The sequence below is a fragment of the Nannospalax galili genome, unplaced genomic scaffold (genome assembly GCF_000622305.1).
Source record: "Nannospalax galili isolate Female #2095 unplaced genomic scaffold, S.galili_v1.0 scaffold538, whole genome shotgun sequence".
Classification (NCBI taxonomy): domain Eukaryota; kingdom Metazoa; phylum Chordata; class Mammalia; order Rodentia; family Spalacidae; genus Nannospalax; species Nannospalax galili.
Window position 1 is genome coordinate 2533042 of NW_008343842.1, and position 20565 is coordinate 2553606.

The 20565-nt window shown below is 51.0% G+C and overlaps 1 protein-coding gene across 1 annotated transcript in view; it reads right to left on the reverse strand.

The window, feature by feature from the left end:
- Window positions 1–20565, reverse strand: part of Rab44 (RAB44, member RAS oncogene family) — a 34008-nt gene continuing 13443 nt past the window's right edge. Inside the window, exons 3-14 of the mRNA XM_008840071.3 lie at window positions 18227–18338; window positions 16463–16637; window positions 14765–14911; window positions 14264–14354; window positions 13811–13906; window positions 12312–12499; window positions 10430–11820; window positions 7017–7098; window positions 6177–6291; window positions 5052–5153; window positions 1975–2051; window positions 1–579 (exon numbers count right to left, since the gene is read on the reverse strand). Coding sequence (XP_008838293.1) covers window positions 489–579; window positions 1975–2051; window positions 5052–5153; window positions 6177–6291; window positions 7017–7098; window positions 10430–11820; window positions 12312–12499; window positions 13811–13906; window positions 14264–14354; window positions 14765–14911; window positions 16463–16637; window positions 18227–18338 — 2667 coding nt within the window. The 3' untranslated portion in view covers window positions 1–488. The remainder of the gene's footprint in view (window positions 580–1974; window positions 2052–5051; window positions 5154–6176; window positions 6292–7016; window positions 7099–10429; window positions 11821–12311; window positions 12500–13810; window positions 13907–14263; window positions 14355–14764; window positions 14912–16462; window positions 16638–18226; window positions 18339–20565) is intronic.

Here is a 20565-nt window from a genome sequence, read left to right on the forward strand (position 1 = left end):
GAGGCCTGTCCCTGGGGGCATTATCTTGATTGCTAATTGAAGTGGGAGGGCCCAGCCCACTGTGGGTAGTACCATCCCTAGGCAGGTGGCCCTGGGCTGTATGAGAAAATTAGCTAAATCTGAGCTAGTGAGCCAGCCAGCAAGCAGGCAGTTTCCCCCAGTTTCTGCTTCCACCCTGACTTCTCTCAGTGAAAACTGGGACCTGCTCTTGTCACACCAATAGATGATACCTCAGCACCCTGTCATTTTGCCATCCAGGGCTGAATGTGATATTTGGAGCTATTTTCCTTAGGTAGGTTTCTAGACTTTTCTTGCCTTTAAAGAGATTTGCTGCCCTCCCACCCCAGCACATGCTCTGCAGAGTCCTGCTTTGAAGGTGATAGGGTGGTGTCTTCCCAGGCTCTTCCCCAGCAGGGCTCATTGGTGGCTGTGTCAGGGAAACCAGAACGGGAGCCCTGGGAAGACCTCCTCTGTGGGCCTAGACAGCATCAGGAGCAGCAGCGGGCTCTCCTGGGAGGCCGCTGGGGGGCCACCTCCACCAGTGACTCCTTCAGGCAGTCTTCCTGTATCTTGAGTGACCTGTGAGACAGTTTCCATTATGTCACCCCTCCAGTCTGCCTCTAGGAGCAGCACAAAGGGCTGTGGGCATAGCTGGGCTTGGGGATTGGGGTGTAGCTGGGCTTCGGGGTTGGGGTGTAGCTGGGCTTGGCTTGGGGGTTGGGATGTAGCTGGGCTTGGGGGTTGGGGTGTAGCTGGGCTTGGGGGCTGCTCTAGACACTCCTCATCCTTCCTGCTTATGGCAGTGGAAAGATGGGACTGGGTGACTGCAAACTTCTGTCTCTTTTTCTGACCTCCTGGGTGCCAAGCAATACACACACACAAACACACAGATACATACAGACACACACAGGTACATAGACATAGACACTACTCAGGCACACACAGACATATACAGATACACATAGACACTACACATAGATACACACATGTACATAGACATACTACACACATACATATGTAGACACACATACTACACAGATATATAGATACAGACACATACTATACAGACACACACCCAGAGGCATAGACACAGACACACACACACACACACACACAACACACAAGTACACAGACACACACATATGTAGACATAAAACCACACAGAGACACACATACACACATAGACACACATGTAGGACTCCGGCTGGGACAAAGAAGTCATGATCTGGGACTTGACCTGGGACTTGAGCCTGTGAACCCTGGATCATGGATGGACAGCGTGTGTCACAGAAGGGAAGCACATGCCCAGGGAAGCCGAGACTTGGGTTAAGAGCGAGCCGGGGCTAGGGAAGTATGAGAAGTCCGCACCTGTGGGTACCACATGTCTAACCATGTGCCAGGCATGCTGGTTAGCTCTGATGCCCCTCCTAGTTCCCATCTCAGTCACTCATTGAGTACTCAGTGGGTACCAGGCCCTGTATGAAGAGGGGTTGATCTAGCAGACTGGCCCCTCTCAGATGGTAAGAAGAAAGCAAGTATAAACATGGTCCAGAAGGGCTGGGAGAGGCCTGAGATGGGTTGGGGGAAGGCGTGGTCAGAGCTCTATGAGAGAGACAGAGGCAGAAAGAGACAAAGAGATAAAGACAGAGACAGAGAGAGACACAGATAGATTTGAGACAGACAGACAGACCGCACAGGGCAGAAGTGACACTGGAGATAACACTGGCTAGCAGGAGACATTTGGTGGTTACTCTAAGTCATGAAAGTCACTAGAAGGTTGGGGCAGATGTTTTACAGGGGAGGCGGGGGCATGGTAAGAGAGGGAGGTCCTATGGAGAGTGACATAGCTGTGGGGGTGGAGCACAGGGTCGAGAGCCCCAGGGCTCACAGTTCTAGGACTGGGGGCTTCCTTGACCTCTTTCTGGGGAAGGGTAGGGCAGGGCTGCCCCAAAGACTCCAGGTAGGGGTACTCACCGGGTCAGGTTCACTATGGGCTCCAGGATGTTGTGACCCAGGGCCGCGCTGCATTCACTGAAGGAAACCCCCAGCTCCTGTAGCCACACAGAGGGGCTGAGAGGGCGGCCCTGCCCTGCCAGGGCCTCATCAACCACAGTCAGTCCCCAGATGGACCTCTGTCCACCACCCATATCCCAGCTGGCTGCAAGACAGGGGTACCACCCTGGAGACCTCCCCAGTCTTTGAAGTGGAGGGGGAACTTGCCACTTGACTCTGGGGAAACACCTTAGGGACATTTTTAATGCCTAGGGTTTTTTTTACGTTTTTCCAGAATATTTCTGGGCTGCTGCTATAGCCTAAAGCAAGGCCTTGGGTTCAGTTCTTAGCAACATAAAAACAAACAAAAGAGCAAGAGCCAGGCATACCCTAGCACTTGGGAGGAGAAAGATCAGGAGTTCAAGGCCAGCCTTAGCTACATAGCAAGTTTGAGGCCAGCCTGAGCTACATGAGACCCTATCTCAAAAAAGGCAAAGGGCAGTGAGATGGCTCATGGGTAAAGGCACTTGTCACCAACGTTGAAAACCTGAGTTTAATTCTCAGGACGTACATGGTGGAAGGAGAGAACAGACTCCTGCAAGTTGTCCTCTGACCTCCACATGTGAACCATGGCATCAATATACACCTCCAATACACATACAATAAATAATGTAATAATCTCTCTCTCTCTCTCTCTCTCTCTCTCTCTCTCGGACTTTTTTTGAGGCAGTGTCTCCCTGTAGCCCCAGCTGGCCCAGAACTCTCTATGTAGACCAGGTTAGCCATGAACTCACAGAGATCTGCCTGCCTCTGCCTCCAGAGCACTGGGATTACACCTGGGTGAAATGTAATAATTTCAAAGAAATGTAAAGCCAAAGAAAAACAAACAACAACAACAAAAAGCTAAACGAAAACGAAAACCACCAAAAATGTTGATTTGAGTGAAATACTGGAAAATACAATACCACAAAGACTACGTTCAGATTAAAAGCCCTCCGTCAGTGTGTGAGAATATATATTCACTCTCTTTGATTTTGGTTTTTCAGGACAGGATCTTACTCTGTAAGCCCAGGCTGACCTTGAATTCAGAGTAATCCTCCTGTCTCAGCCTCTCAAATGCTGGTATTGCAGGTTTAAACCACCACTCCTCCTCTTTCTGTCTCAGATAACCCTTCTGTAGGTGAGAATGGTCTTTGACCTGCCAGGCTAAGTCATCTGCATAGAGTGATTGTCTCCACAGGCCCCAGACAGCCCACCATCAGCAACTGTGTTTGGTTTTTGTTTTCATTTTGATAGTCTCAGCTGACCTGGAACTCACTATGTAGACCAGGTTGGCCTCGATCTCAGAGAGATCCACCTGCCTTTGCCTCCCAAACACTAAGATTAAAGGCATGTGCCACCATGCCCAGCTCCCATCTGCGACTTGGAATGCTCAGCCCAACCTAACTGGACCTGAAATTGCTTTTTCTTTTTCTTTTCTTTCCCATTTTGGGGACTGTCCCTAGGCCCTCACACACACTAGCCAAACACCCTGTCACTGAGCTATATCTTCAACCCCATTTTATTTATTTTATTATTATTATTTTTTTAGCAGGGTCTCCTGTAGTCTCACCTGGCCTGGAACTCACTATGTAGACCAAGCTGGACTCGATCTCACAGAGTGCTGGAATTAAAGGTGTGTGCCACCACATCCAGAGAGCTGTTAAGAGCAGCCGTGAAAACCCAGGCTGCCCTGACAATGTCCCAAATAGCTTTTTTTCCCCTAAAGATATATTTATTTTATTTTATGTGTATGAGTGTTTCACCTGCATGTTTGCAAAGTGTACCACATGTGTGTCATGATGAAGGAGGCCAGAAGAGGGTGTCAGATCGCCTGGAACTGGAGTTACAGATGGCTGACAGCCTCTATGTGGGTGCTGGGAACCAAACTCAGATCCTCTGCAAGAGCAGCCAGAGCTCTTAACTTTTTATTTTGAAAGAAAATCTTGCAAAATTATCCCATCTTGCCTGGAACATACAATCCTCCTACGTCAGTGCTGGGATTATGGGCCTATGACCCCAAGCCAGGACAGGCTTTGTGTGTGTGTGTGTGTTCATATGTTCGTGTGTGTGTGTGTGTGTGTGCATGCACATATGCCACAGCACATATATGGAGATCAGAGGACAACTTTGTGGAATCAGTTCTCTCCTTCCACCATGTAGGTCCTGGGGAGCAAACTCAGGTCATCAGGCTTGTTAGCAAGCACCTTTACCCACTGAGTAATCTTGTCGACCCCAGGACAGATTTTTCTGTTTAATAACAAATACTGGCCTCTCACATGAACTGCCAGTGTGTAACTGCCAACCTTTGCCCCAGCTGTTTGTTCTTACAAACCACATGGTGAAGAATGTCCCAGTGCCTTCATGTCTGAGTGTACACGTTAGGTAGGAGTCCACCACGCATTCTCTAGGGACTATCACTGCTGAATCTTCCAGAGAGAGAGACAGAACTATTATGTGGAAAGGACCAAAACTATTCTGGAGAGGGGACAAACCGGCCAATCATGAGAAACGAGGGTCAACAAGGACATGTAGCACAGAAGTTCTAAGAAGGATTGCATCAGGGGCAGGACACGAGTCACTCTCTCCCTAGGGTTTTTTTTTTTTTTTAATTTTATGACTTGGGGTTTTCTACAATGTAGTTAAATCCCATTTATAAATAAATAGTTCCCACCATCTGGTGGTGGTGGGCTTTTGATGAAATCTTCCTAAGGAAACACTTGAGTCTTAAAATAGAGTGAATTAGAAGACAGTATGCTAATTAGAGACCAGAGATAAAATTACAGTTTCGGTGGGAATTATGATGGTGACATTTTTAAAACCATTTTTACTATCAAATGGTTTGCACTCAAGTTGGGAACATGGGGGAATCTGCTAACTCCATGGCGAGTTCAAGGAGGCATCCACTGGCACAGCCTGGGTTTGGGTCCAGGGCTGCTCTGCAGCAGCCCAGTGGCCAGGCAGGTCAGTTTCTGCTCCCTGTTTCCCCACCTGCCAGGAAAAGATGGGCCTGTGCTCACCTGGGCTAGGTGCCGGCCAGCTTCGGTGGGTACCTGTCGCTCTTCTTCACAGTCCATCTTGTTTCCCAGCAGGAGTATGACAGCCCCATCCATACCTGCATCCTGTACACAGAATCCGTACCCTCAGCTGCCCTTGACAAATGCCAGGCCTGACGTAGAAGCTTCCCATATTCTCTCACCTGACCCTCTCTTCAGCTCTCTGTCTACAACCATCTCACCTCTTTCCAAGGCTAACTCTAAGGGCACCTCCTCCTGGAAGTCTCCCTGGATTGCTGTTGCCTGTCCTTCCCACCTAACCTGTGGAAAACCAAGGCTGCCTTGACAACTGTCCCAAATAGTTTTTCTAAAGATGTATTTATTTTACTTTATGTGTATGAGTGTTTTGCATGTATGTAAGTGCATCGTGTGTGTAATGCCCAAGGAGGCCAGAAGAGGGTGTTGAATCCCCTGGAACTGGAGTTATGGATGGTCGTCAGCCACTATGTGGGTATTGGAAACTGAACTCAGGTCTTCTGTAAGAGCAGCCAGTGCTGTTAACAGTTGAGCCATCTCTCCAGCCACTGTCATTTTTTGTTGTTGGTTTTTTGAGACAGGGTCTCCCTGACCTGGACTCACTATGTAGACCAGGCTGGCCTCAGTTTCACAGAGGTCTGCCTGCCTCTGTCTCCCAAGTTCTGGGATCAAAGGCATACACCATCATGCCCTGCTGTGTGGTGTTTTAATCTCTTCCACTAGACTAGAAATATCTGGAGAAAGGCCACATTCCTCACTTGGTCATAATCTAGCTTCTTTGTATACTGAAGAATCCCAGTGTGTGAATATTAAGCAGGAGATGTGTAAACAGGAATTTTCATCAAGAACACATCCCAAGCAGAGATGTTCTTATGTAAAAAAGAAATAGAGTATACAGAAAGCAGTTTGTTTTGGAGGATGTACTATGTGGCTGTGGTTTCTTGGTACTACTGTGATCCTACCTCATCCACCCACTCATCCTCAGTGGGTGGTGTCATTCCTATGACTGTTATGTCATTTGTAACCTTAGGAGAAAAGAAAGTGGTTCAGAGACCCAAACCTCCTCTTGATTCCACAACCTGGGACCAGCCCAGCAGCTACACATACACTCACCTGTAGACAGTCTAGCCAGTAACGCACATGAGTGAAGCTTTCGAGGGAGGTGACATCATACATGAGCACCACCCCCTCTGCCTTTCGAAGCAGCTGTCTTGTCAGGCTGTGGTACCTGCCAGAGAGTCTGGTGAGGTGATTGAATCTCTAGTCCAGGCCTGGTCTCTCCAGGCCACCACCCCTCAGGTGTCTGCCTTGATGACTGTCTCTAACAGCTATTTTAATCCTAAAGATGTATTTATTTTATTTTATGTGTATGAGTGTTTTGCCTGTATGTATGTAAGTATATCACGTGCATATAATTCCCGAGGAGGCCAGAAGAGGGCATCAGATCCCCTGAAACTGGAGTTATGGACAGCTGTCAGCCACCATGTGGGTGCTGGGAACTGAACCCAGATCCTCTGCAAGGCCAGCCAGTGCCCTTAACAGCTGAGCCATCTCTCCAGTCCAGTAAGTGGGTTTTGTTTTGGTTTGGTTTGTTTTTCTATACAGAGTCTCCCTGTAGCCCCAGGACTACTCACTACATAGACCAGGCTGGCCTCGATCTCATAGAGATCCACCTACCTCTGCCTCCGGAGTGCTGGGATTAAAGGCGTGCACCACCACACTTAGCTGTGTGGTGTTTTAATCTCTTCCACTAGACTAGCAGATTGTACCAGCTGTCCTAGCTCACAGACCCTTCTGTCTGACTTGAGTGTCAGATCTCAGTGTCTCGCTGCCTGACCAGGTAGAACTTGTTGCCTCTCACCCAGGTTATGGGGGCCTTCCCACTCCTCCCCCTTCCCCTGCACAATTCAGGTAGGTCCCCTGATCAGTGACTAGGTGGGACAGTGCCAGTACCTCTCCTGGCCGGCCGTGTCCCAGAGTTGCAGTGCAAAACACTTGTTGTCCACCAGCAGGTTTTTGACCCGAAAATCCACTCCTAGGACACAGAGGGGACAAGCCTCCTTTCATTGGCTGCTCAAGACAGTGAGCCTGAGCTGCCACAGAGTATCCCCAGCCCTGGTCCTGGCAGGATGGAGCCGGGCTGCTGGGCTCCTCTCTGCTCTCCAAAGGTTCCCCATAGTCAAATGTCATAAGGCCAAGCAGCCTTCCCAAGTGGGGAGGAAGAGGCCCATGGGCCATGCTGGGGCAAACAGACTTCCCTTCTTCAGAGCCTCTGTCCCTTCCCTTCTTATTTCATTTTATTTATTTATTTATTTATTTATTTATTTATTTATAAAATAAAGGGTCTTCCTATAGTCCCAGCTGACCAGGAACTCACTATGGAGCCCTGCTGGCTAGTCTCAATCTCACAGAGAGCCATTTGCCTCTGCCTCCCGAGTGCTGGGCTTAAAAGTGTACACCAACATACCCAGCTTGAGCCTCCCTTTTTTTTTTAATTTAATATTTTTTTATGTGTATGAGTGTATTGCTTGCATGTGTGTAAGTGCATCTGTGTCATGCAATGCCCATGAAGGTCAGAAGAGGGCATCCAGCTCCCCTGGCACTGGAGTTATGGACAATTGTCAGCTGCCGTGTGGGTGCTGGGAATCGAACCCAGGTCCTCTGCAAGAGCAGCCAGTGCTCCTAACTGCTGAGTCATCTCTCTAGCCTCTTGGTGGGTCTTTTAAATACCACCTTGCAAAAAAAGAAAGGGAGGGGGCTGGAGAGATGGCTCAGCAGTCAAGAGCACTGGCTGCTGTTGCAGAGGACCTGGGTTTGGGTCTCAGCACCCACATGGCAGTTAACAAGTTTCTGCAACCCCAGTTCCAGGGGATCTGGTGCCCTCTTCTGGCCTCTGCAGGCATTGCATAACACAGGTGTACTTACATTGGCAAACATTCATACACAATAAATAGAATTTAACAAAATATATTTAAAGACCCACAGGCAGAGAAATGACCAGTGTCTAAGGCTCCCTGGGATTTCTGCAGGGTACAGCTAAGGTAATGATTATGTTTATAGTGTTCCTTCCCAGTCCCTGGGGCCCTACAGCCCCACCCTTCCCTGTGCCCACAGCGGCAGACACTTTTGACCCCAGGGAATAAGGAAGGGAGAGTCAGGTTCTGGGGTACACCTGTCAGCTGACCCCCACCTGTCAAGGAAGCCTGCTGGATGTGGGAGGGGAAGGAATGGCAGCGGGTGCTCTGTTCTTTCTCCCACCCTGTCCTACACAGCCCACTGAGCCAGGTGGTGCACATAGGTCTCCTGTGTTTTGCAATGGGGAGTTAGGGAGGTTTTTATGGTAAACCCAGTAAGCACCTACTGCTGCCTCCTGGCTCACACAGCCCTCTACACTCCAAGAAGCAGCTTGTGGGTGGCAGGCACCTCTCCTTAAAGCCCTCAGGAGCCTAGGTCTGCAGGATTCTGAGGCTGTGGTGTGCAATTGCACACTCATAGGACTGCTGGCCAACAGTTCCTGACTCTTTCCACAACTGCTAATCCCCATCACTCCTAATTTCTGCCCCTTAGTCTCCACATGAGACCCCCATGCTCCCCGAAACATGGTCCGGCTAAGCCACGTAAACTGGCACATAATGTTTTGTCTCTCTCAGGGGCTCTGCTGCTTCAAGGGAGTACTGCACATACACCCCCGAGGATCTGGGACAGTCCTGCCCAGGTAGGATCTGTGGCTTGAAAGCAGGGGACCCTGGACTTGAACCAGCAAGGGACCTAACTGGGCTTCAGTTTTCCACCCACTGTCCTCACATGCACTGGGAGACAGGTCTGAGTTTTGGAGAGCGACTGGAATAGGGGGCAGGCAGTGATGTGGGAAAACTATACCAAGGCATCCGGAACTGTCCCAGGCAATAGTTGAGACAAAAGATGACAGCCGCCAGGGGTCCTCGACAGCCCAATCAGAAGAGATTGGTTGGCGGGTGCTGCTCGCTGGTCACAGTGCAAGCATGCTCTGCCTTCTTGCATGTCTACACCCTGAATTCTCTCCACTGAATTTGTGGAACTGAAACAATGTATGAAGACAGGGAAGATGAAGCAGGGCGTGGTGGCACATGCCTTTGGGTCCAGCACTTGGGAGGCAGAGGCAGGTGAATCTCTGTGAGATCAAGGCCAGCCCGACCTACATTGTTCCAGGCCAGCTGGGGCTACAGGGAGACCCTGTTTAAAAAACAGGGAAGATGAAGGAAAATGGGGCTGGGGAGATGGCGCATGGTTAAGCGCTTGCTATGTAAGCATGAGGACCTGAGTTCGGATTCCCAGAAACCCACATAAGGGCTGGGTGGGTGCAGTGGCCCACCCTGTAATTCTAGCTTGGGAAGGCAGAGATGGGGGAATCCCCAGAGCTAGCTGGCTAGAGAAACTAGCCATATCAGTGAGCTCTGGGTTTGATTGAGAGATCCTGCCTCAATGAATAAGGTGGAAGAGCAATGAAGGATGATTCCTGACGTCAATCTTGGGCCTCACACACACACACACACACACACACACAAAAACACACATACAGGACTGGAGAGATGACTCAGTGATTAAAAGCATTTACTGGCTGCTCTTGTAAAGGATCTGGGTTCAGTTCACAGCACCTACATGGCAGCTAACAACCATCCTTAACTCTAGTTCCAGGGGATCTGATGTCCTCATCTGGTCTCCGTGGTCATTACACACATGGGTATACTTACATATAAGCATGCAAAACACTCATACACATTAAGAAACACACACATACATATGCATACCACACACATATGAAAAATGGAAAAATAAAGAAATAAAAGAAATGAAGGAAACATGGGAAAGATTAGGAACCCCTCACTCCAAAGACCGGGTGAAGCTTCTGCAGGATCAGCATTTGCTGTGAAGGTTGCTGATGTAGAGATAATATTCCTTTTATATGAATATGTTTTATGTAAGATATTCAACGTGTTCCCAGTGACTTCCTGTCAGGGCATGCAGGCAGACCTGGGGCATGCCATGAACATGTCTAACCAGGCCCTGCAAGGACCTGCCCATGCCACGTGGGTGGAGACTGGTCTGTTTTCACCCTCTACTAACACCAGGACCTAAATTGCAGGGTGCTTTGTTACTGTGCTGCATTATAAGCTAATCAGATCAATGCAGAGAAAGCAAATTACCTGTAATTAGAGACGATTAGTGAAACGCTAAGATTATGCCCATATAAAATAATGCTGCATGCAGGCGCATCGCCAGGACAGAACCAGCCACTTTGGGAATGGCTCACTTGGGACCTGTTGTAACTCTCTAGCCCTGACCCAGACTCTCCCATCCAGTGCTACTTCCCTAGGGGCCTTACTTACCCACAGTGGCTGTCAGCCCAGTGGCAAAGGCATCGTGGTGCAGCAGGTGTAGGAATGTGGTTTTGCCCACGTTGGAATCTCCCAGGAAGATGACGTGAAAGAGGTAGTCTGGGTCGGCCTGAGGCTGAGTGAGGTCCCCCAGGGAGGAGGTCAACCCAGTCTCCTCTGAATCGGTTCCTGGCTTCTCGGACCTGCTCTCAGCCCCTGGCTCCCTGGACTGAGGGGCACCTGGCTCACTCTCCACCTGAGCAGACATAGGCATAGGCCTAGGCTGGGCTTCCAGCTCAGGCAGGGTGAGGAGGGTCCCCACTACAGCCTCAGACCCAGCCCCCATGGGGGGAGAGCTCCTAGATGGAGACATCTTGCCAGGGGCAGGAACTTCTGCCTCAGCAGAAGTTGGTGCTATAACAGACCAGGGAGGAAACAGCTGAGCATCTTGCTGGGGTGACTCTAGATTTCCCATTTCCAGGCCATGAGCCTCAGCAGCCTGTTCTGTCCCCAGGTCCTGCTGGCCTCTGTCTCCTAAGTTTCCTTCCTCAGCCTTGGGCTGCACTTTGGGGCTCTGGAGGGTGTGGGCAGGCGGGCCATCCATCCTGAAGATCTGGCCATGAGCTTTGTGTAGCTCCCCAGGATGGGTCTCCAGTCCAGCCATACCTGCCTCACCCTGAGCTGGGCCCTCTGTAGACACCTGGCCCACAAGCTCCAGGCCTTGGGAGGACTCAGTGGCCCTCTCGGAGAGGGCCATGACCTTCTCAGATCCCAAACCTGGGTCAGAGCCTGCAGCATACAGGTCCTCAGGCAAGGCCTCTCCCTCCGTGGGCAGCTTGGCTGGGGCAGGCCCAGGTCCAAGGCTTTTGCTACCTGGGTCTGAGGCCTGGAACTGTTTTCTGGACCCAGTTGAGGCCTGAGGAGGGGGAGAGAGGCCTTGGAGAGGAGGCTCAGCCTTAGCTGCCCCCAGGCTATCCAACTCTCCAGCTGGAGCTCCTGACAGGCTCCAGAGCAAGTGGGCCTCAGGTTTGACTTCCAGGCCAGGGGGCTCCACAGGCTGCTTAGGGCTGATGTGCTGTCTGTCTGTGTTCTCCACCCCTTTCCCATCCTTGGGGCTGGAAAGCACCCCAGTGGGGCTGCTTGGAGCCCAATCTGGATCTGAGGCTGGTTCCTGACCAAACATCAAAGCAGGTTGCTTCGAGATAGAAATCTGCCTGACCACACGGGGTGTCTGGGGGCTGGAGGTGACATTCGGGGTGGGAGGTGGGCTCCAGGATAGCTGCGGGGTTCTGTGGGGATGGTTGCCAAAGCTGCTTAGGAGTTGGTCCCAGTCATCACTGTCCCCAAACAGCCCAGGTAGCGGGGCTTCCTCAGGGGGAGCTTTCTCATTTGCCCTGGGGACACTAGAAAAGAAGGGGGGATGTGAAGGGGGCGGTCAATGGTATCCTCCAAATCTTGCCAGCATAACTCTCCCATGGCTCTCCTCCAGGGTTGGCTCAGAACTCCCATCTAACCTTATACCTCAAAACCTACACAAATCCTCACCTCTTCGAGGAAGACTCCCCTGATCAGGCAAGCGTTCTTACCTCAGCTAGTGCCTGCCAGGGAGCTGTGTGTGTGTGTGCGTGCGTGTGTGTGCATATGTTGTGCACATGAGCACACATATGTGTACATGTCTTAATCCCAGCCCTGTGGTCTTAGGTATAGGTCCTTCCCTTTTCTGTGCCTCAGTTTCCTCATCTGAGAAATGGGTGTTGGCTGGGTTGCTGTGAGAGTTAGCAGGGAAGATTATGCATGTAGTGAGAGCTAACCAGCACCTTGGAGAAGGCAGAGTCACTCCCTGTTCCCAGAAGACCCTGCTCTCCACCCCAGTCCAGAGAGGACAGCCACTTGCCTGGGTTCCTCCTCTGTCTGCCAGGACACTCGGCCCCTGGCAGTGTTCAAGTGTCCCCTGGTCACCTGCAGCTGTCCTCGAACCTCCTCCAGCTGCCCAGTCAGGTCCCGCTCAGCCTCCCGGAGCTGTTGGTTCTCAGAGTTGGCCTCCTGCTGAGTACTGCTGAGATACAGCAGCTGCACCTCCAGCTTTGGAAGGTGGAGGAGAGGAGGGGGGAGTCAGAGTTGTCCTGGTGAGGAATGGAGGGAACATGGACAGACGGACAGGACATGACACAAAGAGCCTCCACCACCACCAGAAGCAAGGATGCCCTCCTCTGCCTGGACTCTGGAGACCTGGCTTAAAATTGTGGGATTGGAGGGGCGGTCACCCCTGAAGGATCTAACCAGCTGCCTGATAACCCATGAGGTGAGACCTGCGAAATGTGAGTGAAGAGGAGGGGGCCGTGATGAGAGATCCTCAGACACATTTGTCTGGACCAAGCCTGGCAGTGGCTCTGTCCCTGACCCCATGGACAAGCAGGGGCTCTCTGACCCTACAGCAATCAGAGGAGCATGGCAGGACCCCATAGAGGGGAAGGTGGCCTCGAGGGTTCCAGTCTCCCCACCTCCCAGGAAGCTCAGGGATGTTAAGAACCCACCCAAGGTTGTTCAGATGGCATGTGTGTACACGCATACATATATAGAAGTCAGAGGACAACTTATAAGAGTCAATTCTCTCCTTTTAGCATTTGTCCTAGGAATCAAACTCAGGTCTTCAGACTTGGTAGCAGGTGCTTTCACCCTCTAAACCATCTCTTCAGCCCACTTTATTTTTAATTCTGTATATGAGTGTCTGTCTGTGTGTATATATACCCACATGAGTGCAGTGCCCACTGGGCTCAGGAGGGAGTGCCAGATCCCCTAGAGCTGGAGATACAGGCTGTTTCTGGAAACCTAACCACTGAACCATTGCTCAGCCCCCTGTTCCTTCCCTTCCCTTCCCTCCTCTCCCCTCCCCTCCCCTTCCCTCCCCTCTCGTTTCCTTTCCTTTCCTTGAAAGGGTCTCATGTGGCCCAGGCTTGTTCTGAACTCCTGATTCTCCTAACTTCACCTCCCCAGGGCTGGCATTACAGGGATTCATCACCATACCCAGCTTGTCCAAAGCTTTTCCATTCCCTTATCTCCTTACTTTGACACATGCGGCCTGGGAGATGCCATCGAGGCAGTCACCCCTTTTATAGATGGGCAAACTGAGGCCAGGACAAGCTCCCAGGTCATCTCTCTGAGTCTGCCTGGTTCTTTGCAGGAATATCAGGGATTTGGTACCTCAGTCTCCCTACCCTCTGTACTGGGAAGAGGGTCACATCTGGCAGCCAGTGGCCTAGGGAGTGCTCAGGGCTGCATAAGGCTTCAGTCTGACCTGTCCAGTTGGGAGCAGATTGCTTGACAGCAAGCCTAGAGAGATGGGTGTCTGGGTCTGGAATCCCTGGCAAGTGGGCTACCCAGCCCTCTGCTTACCTCTCTCTGGCCCTCGGTCAGCCGCTGAACCTCTCGTTCTTTGGCGTCCAGGACCTCTTGCATGTGGGTGCTGAAGGCCAAGCCCCGGGAGTCACTCTGCAGAGGAGAAAGGTCATCCCTGTCCTGCAGACTCTAGAGCTAGACCAGCTGGGCCAGCCCTATCCTCACCATCCTACCACCTGGGCCTAGATTGTGACAAGGAAACTGACACCCAGACAGTAGCAGTCAGCCCTGGAGGTGGGGGTGAGGACATTGAGTCTTGGAGATGGGACACATGCTCAGCAGGCCCACTCCATCCCTCTGGGGCACACAAGCTGCTCAGGGCAGGGAAAGAGGCTCCCTGAAGCCGCGGTTGCCCCTGCTACGACTTAGCCTGAGCTGGGAGAGGCATCCCTGGAGGGCACAGGGATGGGGGTGGGGGGAAGGGACAGGGCCAGAGGCAGCAGCATCTACCTGGGCCTGAAGCTGCTGCTGCTCCCTACGAATTTGTTCCTCTGTCTCTTCATAGAGCTGTTGCACCTCACGCTGGTGGTCAGAATCTCGCCTGCAAAGGGCAGGAGGCAGGTGCCAGGCAGCCCAGGCAGCCCCTTAGCACCTCCAGGGCCCTGGGCAGCAGGGTGGACTGTGCCTGGGCTGGAGCCCTCCTACCGCTCATGGGCCCTCATCAACCACAAGCCCCTATCAGATCACCCTAGTTCTCTGACGCTGGTCATGCCTCTAACCATCACTAAGATACTGTTTCCCCTGCCCCTATTCATGATCCCTATTGCCTCCTGCCTCTGGCCCTACCACCTTCCTGCCCCCATGACTCAGCCCTGTCCCAGACAGGGCTGTGCCCCTGCCAGTTCCAAGGGCACCCAACAGATTCCCCTGAACTTCTTCTTCCTCAAGCTTGGCTCTGCTAGCTCTAGACATTCTGGAAGGAGGTAGAACACCTGCCGTGGCCTCACTCACGTCCTCAGTGTCTGCTCCAGCGCATCCCTGTCAGCCCGCACCTCCTGCAGACGACCGCTCATCTTGGCTAGGAAGCCCTCCAGGTTGCCTGCCAGCCCAGGCTCCTCCTGCCGCAGCTCCTCCCACAACTGCCAGATCTCCACCTGCCTTGGGTAGGGGGACCTCCAGAGATTAGATACAAGAGGGCCAGGAAGTGGGAGGCCTATTTTGAGCCAGAGTCTCCTATAGCTCAGGCTGGCCTTGAACTTGTTATGTAGCTGAGGATAACCTTGAACTCCCGATTCTCCTGCTTCTACCTCTCCAGGGCTGGGATTACAGGAATGGCTCGCCACACTGCAGTCTATATGCATGCTAGGCAAACATTCTACACACTGAACCACAGGCCCTAGTCCTTGGGTTTAATGGCAGGATTCCCAGAGACTTGGGAACTTGGGATACAAAGCCTGATTCAAATGCAACTTCCTTCAAGAACTTTTCTAGATGTGTGCTGTCCTGTCTTCTTTTTTAAAATTTTAGTGTATGAGTGTGTTGTCTGTGATTGTACTAAGTGCATGCAATGCCCGTGGAGGCCAGAAGAAAGCATCAGATCCCCTGGAACTAGAGTTACAGACAACTGTCAGCTGCTGTGTGGGTGCTGGGAACTGAACCCAGGTCCTCTGCAAGAGCAGCCAGTGCTGTTAACTGCTGAGCCAGCTCTCCGGCTGCAGCACTGTCCCTTCTTGAACCCCCATACCACTTGTTGCCCTGAGATTCCATGACAAACAGGTAGAGGGGGTGACTTGAGAGCCTGACAGCTCAAGGCTTCCCTCTGCCTTCTCGCTTCTCCCATCTGGAGCTGTGTGATCTCTGAGCAAGTTCTTGCCCTATCTGTGTTCACTGGTAAAATAAGGTTGATACTTGCCAGGCAAGAATGTCTGGAGAACAACAGGCTTGCTGAATGTAAGTGCCAGCCCAGAGCCTGGCCCACAGTTGGCTCTCAATACACATGACTTTCACATGGACTTAATTAAGTCATGAAAAACGGGAGCCAGAGGGTGAGGGAGCCCAGACGAAGCTGCCAAGTGGGTAAATGGCACCCTGCTCCACCTGCTCTGCCAGCCTACGCCCAGGTGCCACCCTGCCTGTCTCATAGCAGCCCCACCCTCTGAACCAGATGGACAGGATCTCTTTAGAGCCCTGTGGACAGAGGAGCAGGGTGGAGAGAGTGGGTGAGGGCGAGGCCTGGATGACTCTAGGAGGCCTCAGGCCTGGGAGAAAGGGCAGGGCCCCTTTCTCTGCACACAAGGAGACACTCCCCCCACAAACCCAGAGTCTAAGCTGAAGACACATGACAGGAAATGACCTCCTGTCTGGTCTCCAAACCCACCCAGTCCAAGGCACCACCAGGCCTGGAGTTAACATACTGCAGAACCCTTAGGGAGCCTTTAGGTCCCCTCAGGGGATGATGCCACCAACTGACTGATCTTCCTGGAGGGGAGGGATTGTGGGGTTAGAAAGGACCCCTCCAGGTGCCCTCTGCACAGGACTTCAATCCCTCTACAACTCTGATGGGCAAGTCACTGCCGGGAACAGAGGTCAGAGGTCGCACACTAGCAAGTGGCCAAACAGGGATCTGTACCCAGCCCCACCCCACGCTATGGCAGGAGAGCCCTTGCCCCTCCCCGGGGGGCCTCTCCCAGCCCCAACACATGGCCTTACTCAGAAAGAGAGTGGCCTGTCCCCAGCTGCCCCAGGAGGCCCAGGAAAGCCTCTTTCTCCTGTGCGTCAGCCTCCTCCAGGGCAGGGAAGCTGGAAGTCACAGACACCCGTTGGGAGGGCGGTGGCCGCTTTCTACGGAGCCTGAGGGCACTCGGGCCAGAGCCAAAGATGTTTTCTGGAAAACAGACGGTTAGTCAGAGTGAGGATGGGGCTCTGACTTCCCATGAGCCTTCGGCCCTTGGGGAAGGAGCCATGCCTTTCACGTTTACACAGGGCTGCTACATTCATGCATGTCACCAATCAACTTTGAGAGTCCTAGAAAATGAAAGCGCCCGTTTCACACATAGCACAAGGAGCAGAGATGCCCAGAGACTCTCTGGAAGTCACACAGCAGCTCCATGGTACACAACAGGTTCTTCACTCATTGAGAGGCACTCACTAAGTGCTGATGAATTCACCTAAATCCCAGGCATGATGGAGCCAACGTTCGAGCATGGGCTGAAAAGGGTACTTTTTCTTCTTCTTTTCGATTTATTTACTTATTTTATAGGTATGTGCATACCATGGTGTATGTGTGGAAGTCAGAGGACAACTTGCAGGAGTTGATACTCTTCTTACACCATGTGGGTCCTGGGGATCAAATTCAGGTTGACAGACTTGGCTACAATCGCCCTTACCCATTAAGCCATACTAAAGCCCCTTCTTCTCCTCTGCCTCCTCCTCTTTTTTTTAAATTTGAGACAAGTTCTCTCTGTAGCCCCAGCTGCCTAGAACTCACTATGTCGACCATGCTGGCCTTGAATTCACAGAGATCCACCTGCTTCTGCCTCGTGAATGCTGGGATTAAAGACTGGCTCCCACTTGAAGATGAGGTCTCTGGACTGTGTGCACAGCACCCACCCCCAGGCTCCTCCCCTCCGTTCCCAGCTTCTCAGTCACCAAAACTTGAGTGGACTCAGTCAATGAATACTGACATCTGGCCCCTCTAGTGGGCCCCCCCAAACTTTAGCAACCCTATGATCCTGAAAGCTCTAAGTGACCATGTGCCCATTTAAGGCCAAGCCTAAAAAATCATCATCAATCAATCAATCAATTAACCAATTTAAATGAGCTATAGAGATGGCTCAGTAGTTAAGAGTACTAGCTGCTCTTGCAAAGGACCCAGGTTTAGTTCTCAGCACCCATGTGGTGGCTAACAACCATTTCAGGGGATCCAATGCCCTCTTCTGGCCTCAGCAGGTATTGCACACACAATACACATATACATATAGTGACACACTCATACACATAAAATAAAAATAAATGATAAATGGGTCAAGGTTGAGCTTATCTTGTCAGGGCTCCAAGAGGATGTCACCCCCTCTCTGTCACCTCTCCCTGCTCCAGGCTAGAAGCTCCTTCTATACACAGGCTGAACGTAAAGGGGTGCCCTGCAGATTGTGCCCTTCTGAGAGGCAGGTACTGGGGAGTCCATCCCCTAAGTACCCACTCTCCCATTACCTGGAGGGCCTGGAGTCCTTTGACCAAGACTAGAAAGTGACCCCTACAGGGGGTAAATGTAGGGGGTAAATGCGGTCTCATATTAAGGCCAGGAAGCATTTGCTCACCACCCCCCCACAAGAGACTACAAGGGAGGGGCACTGGGGGAGCACCCCCACAGCTCTCAGGTATGATGAGGGCCCCCCTGCTGGTAAAGGAGTTAGCTTGCTTGTCACATAGACCAACACTGTGTTACAAGTCTCAGGATCCTCAAGATGGACGTACTGAGTCCAGATCTGAACTCTTCCAGAGACAGGCGGCCCCTGTGCTCCATGTCCATCCAGTCAAATACCATCTGGGGATCCTCCTCGCCGTCCAGGAAGCTGAACTTGGCCTCCTGGAAGGAAGGTGAGAGTCAGTTGGCCACTGTTCCTGCAGGAGAGGCTCTGGCTAATGCACAGGAGGGGAGCCGTCTGTCTTAGGCCACCCACACATGACCTAAAGCCTCCCCATCCCATACTAGGCACCCCTCAGCAGAGTTCTGATGGAGCCAGGCTGCCTACCTGTCCCCATCCAAAATTTGGACTTATCTATCCTGTGGACCAGCCTTTTGGGGCTATGATACAGGCCAATTTTGAAACCTGGAACTCATTCATCCGAACACCATCATTCATCAGACACTCAGAAGTAGGACATGACATTGAACGGTGTATCCTTCCAGTGTGACCCAGCAGCAAGGCCACCCAAGCATCTTCTAAATCCCCAGCTTCTGAAACTGTGATTCATCAGGTGTAACTGAATGTGGGGGGCGGGGGTCACGAAAACAGTGACAACAGAGAAAAGGTTTCTGAACACACAAAAACCAAAAATCCACTTGAAATTAAACGCATTGTGAATCTGTGGTGTTTCCTGGCAAGGCATGCCCAATTGCACCCTGGTACTTCATTGTTGACGCGGTTCTGGACACACAACTCTGCTGCTGTGTGTGTCCTTGGGCCACACTGCAGCAGGGAATACTGGGAAACACCTTGGCTCAGCTTCCAGGCCATTGTATGTCAAGGTTCTAGTCTTGTCTGTTGCTGTAATAAAACACTGACTAAAAGAGTTTATTTTATCTTGTACTTCCAGGTCATAGTCTGTCACTGAGGGAAGTCAGGGCAGGAACTCTAGGAAGGAACCTGGAGGCCAGAACTGAAACAGAGACCATGGAGGAACATGGCTTACTGGCTTGCTTCCCCTGGCTTGCTCAGCTATCTTTCGTATACAGCCCAGGCCCACCTGCCCAGAGATGGCACCACTCACAGTGGGGTGGGCCCTTTTATATCAAAAATGTCACACAGACCACAGGCCATTATGATGAAATTCCTCAGTTGAAGGTCCCTCTTCCCAGGTGACTCTAGTTTGTGTTGACAAATACTAACCAGCACAGTCATGAATTGTGGTGTTTTGACTGTACATAGAAAGTTTTCTGCTGTTACAAAATCATGATGGTTTAATTAGGAAACATAGAGACTTTTAATTCCGCCCCCCATCATTCCTCAGCAGGTAGTTCATCTTTGGATTGCATCATGTTAGACTGTTTAGTTTTTAAAAAATGCTGTTTCCGGCTAGAGAGATGGCTCAGTAAATTAAGAGCACTTACTGCTCTTGCAAAGGGCCCACATCAGTTCCCAGCACCCACATAGGGCAACTCACAGTCACTTGTAACTCTAGCTCCAGGGGATATGACACCTTCTAGCCTCAGCTGGGACATGCACAAAACCACACACAGACACACATGCATACACATAATTAAAAATAAATCTTTTTTTTTTTTAAAGGGCTAGAGAAATGGCTCAGTAGTTAAGAGCACTGACTGCTCTTGCAGAGGACCTGGGTTTGATTCTCAGCATCCACACTGAGGCTAACAGCCATCTGTAACTCCAGTTTCAGGGGCTCTGATTCCCCCCTCTTCTGGCCTCCAGAGGCACTGCACACATGGGTGCACTTAGATACATAAAGACAAAACACTCATACATGTAAAATAAAAATAAATAAATCAAGAAAATTGTCAAATGATTTTCTAAATGGTTTGAGATTAGGACAGAATTTCCAGCAACTTCTGGAGTGGCCCTGAGCATACTTCTGTCATTTTGTAGTGTTTATTTGTTTTTGTTGTTGTTGTTTTGTCTTTTTGAGGCAGGGTCTCCTTGTAGCCCCAGCTGTCCTGAAACTTACTATGTAGACCAGGCTGGCCTCGAACTCACAAAGATCTGCCTTCCTCTGCCTCCCAAGTGTTGGGATTAAAGGCCTGTGCCACCACACCCGGCTACAGTGTTTATTTATGCATAGCAGCACTCTTAGCCATAACAATAAAATCAAAACATAGATCAACTCTGAAAAATGTTGAAGATGGTCTACATCCTGCAGTAGCAAAGATTCAGCCAATTAATTCTTTATGTAAAAACATACTGGTATATAAATTTTCTTTCATCTTTAATAAATTATAAAATTGCATGGGTATTATGCTGGATGGCTTTAGTTGCCAACTTGACACACCTGGGTAGAGGGAGCCTCAATTGGGGAACTGCCTCCATTGGACTGGCCTGTGGCCATGTCTGTGAGGCATTTTCTTGATTGTTGAA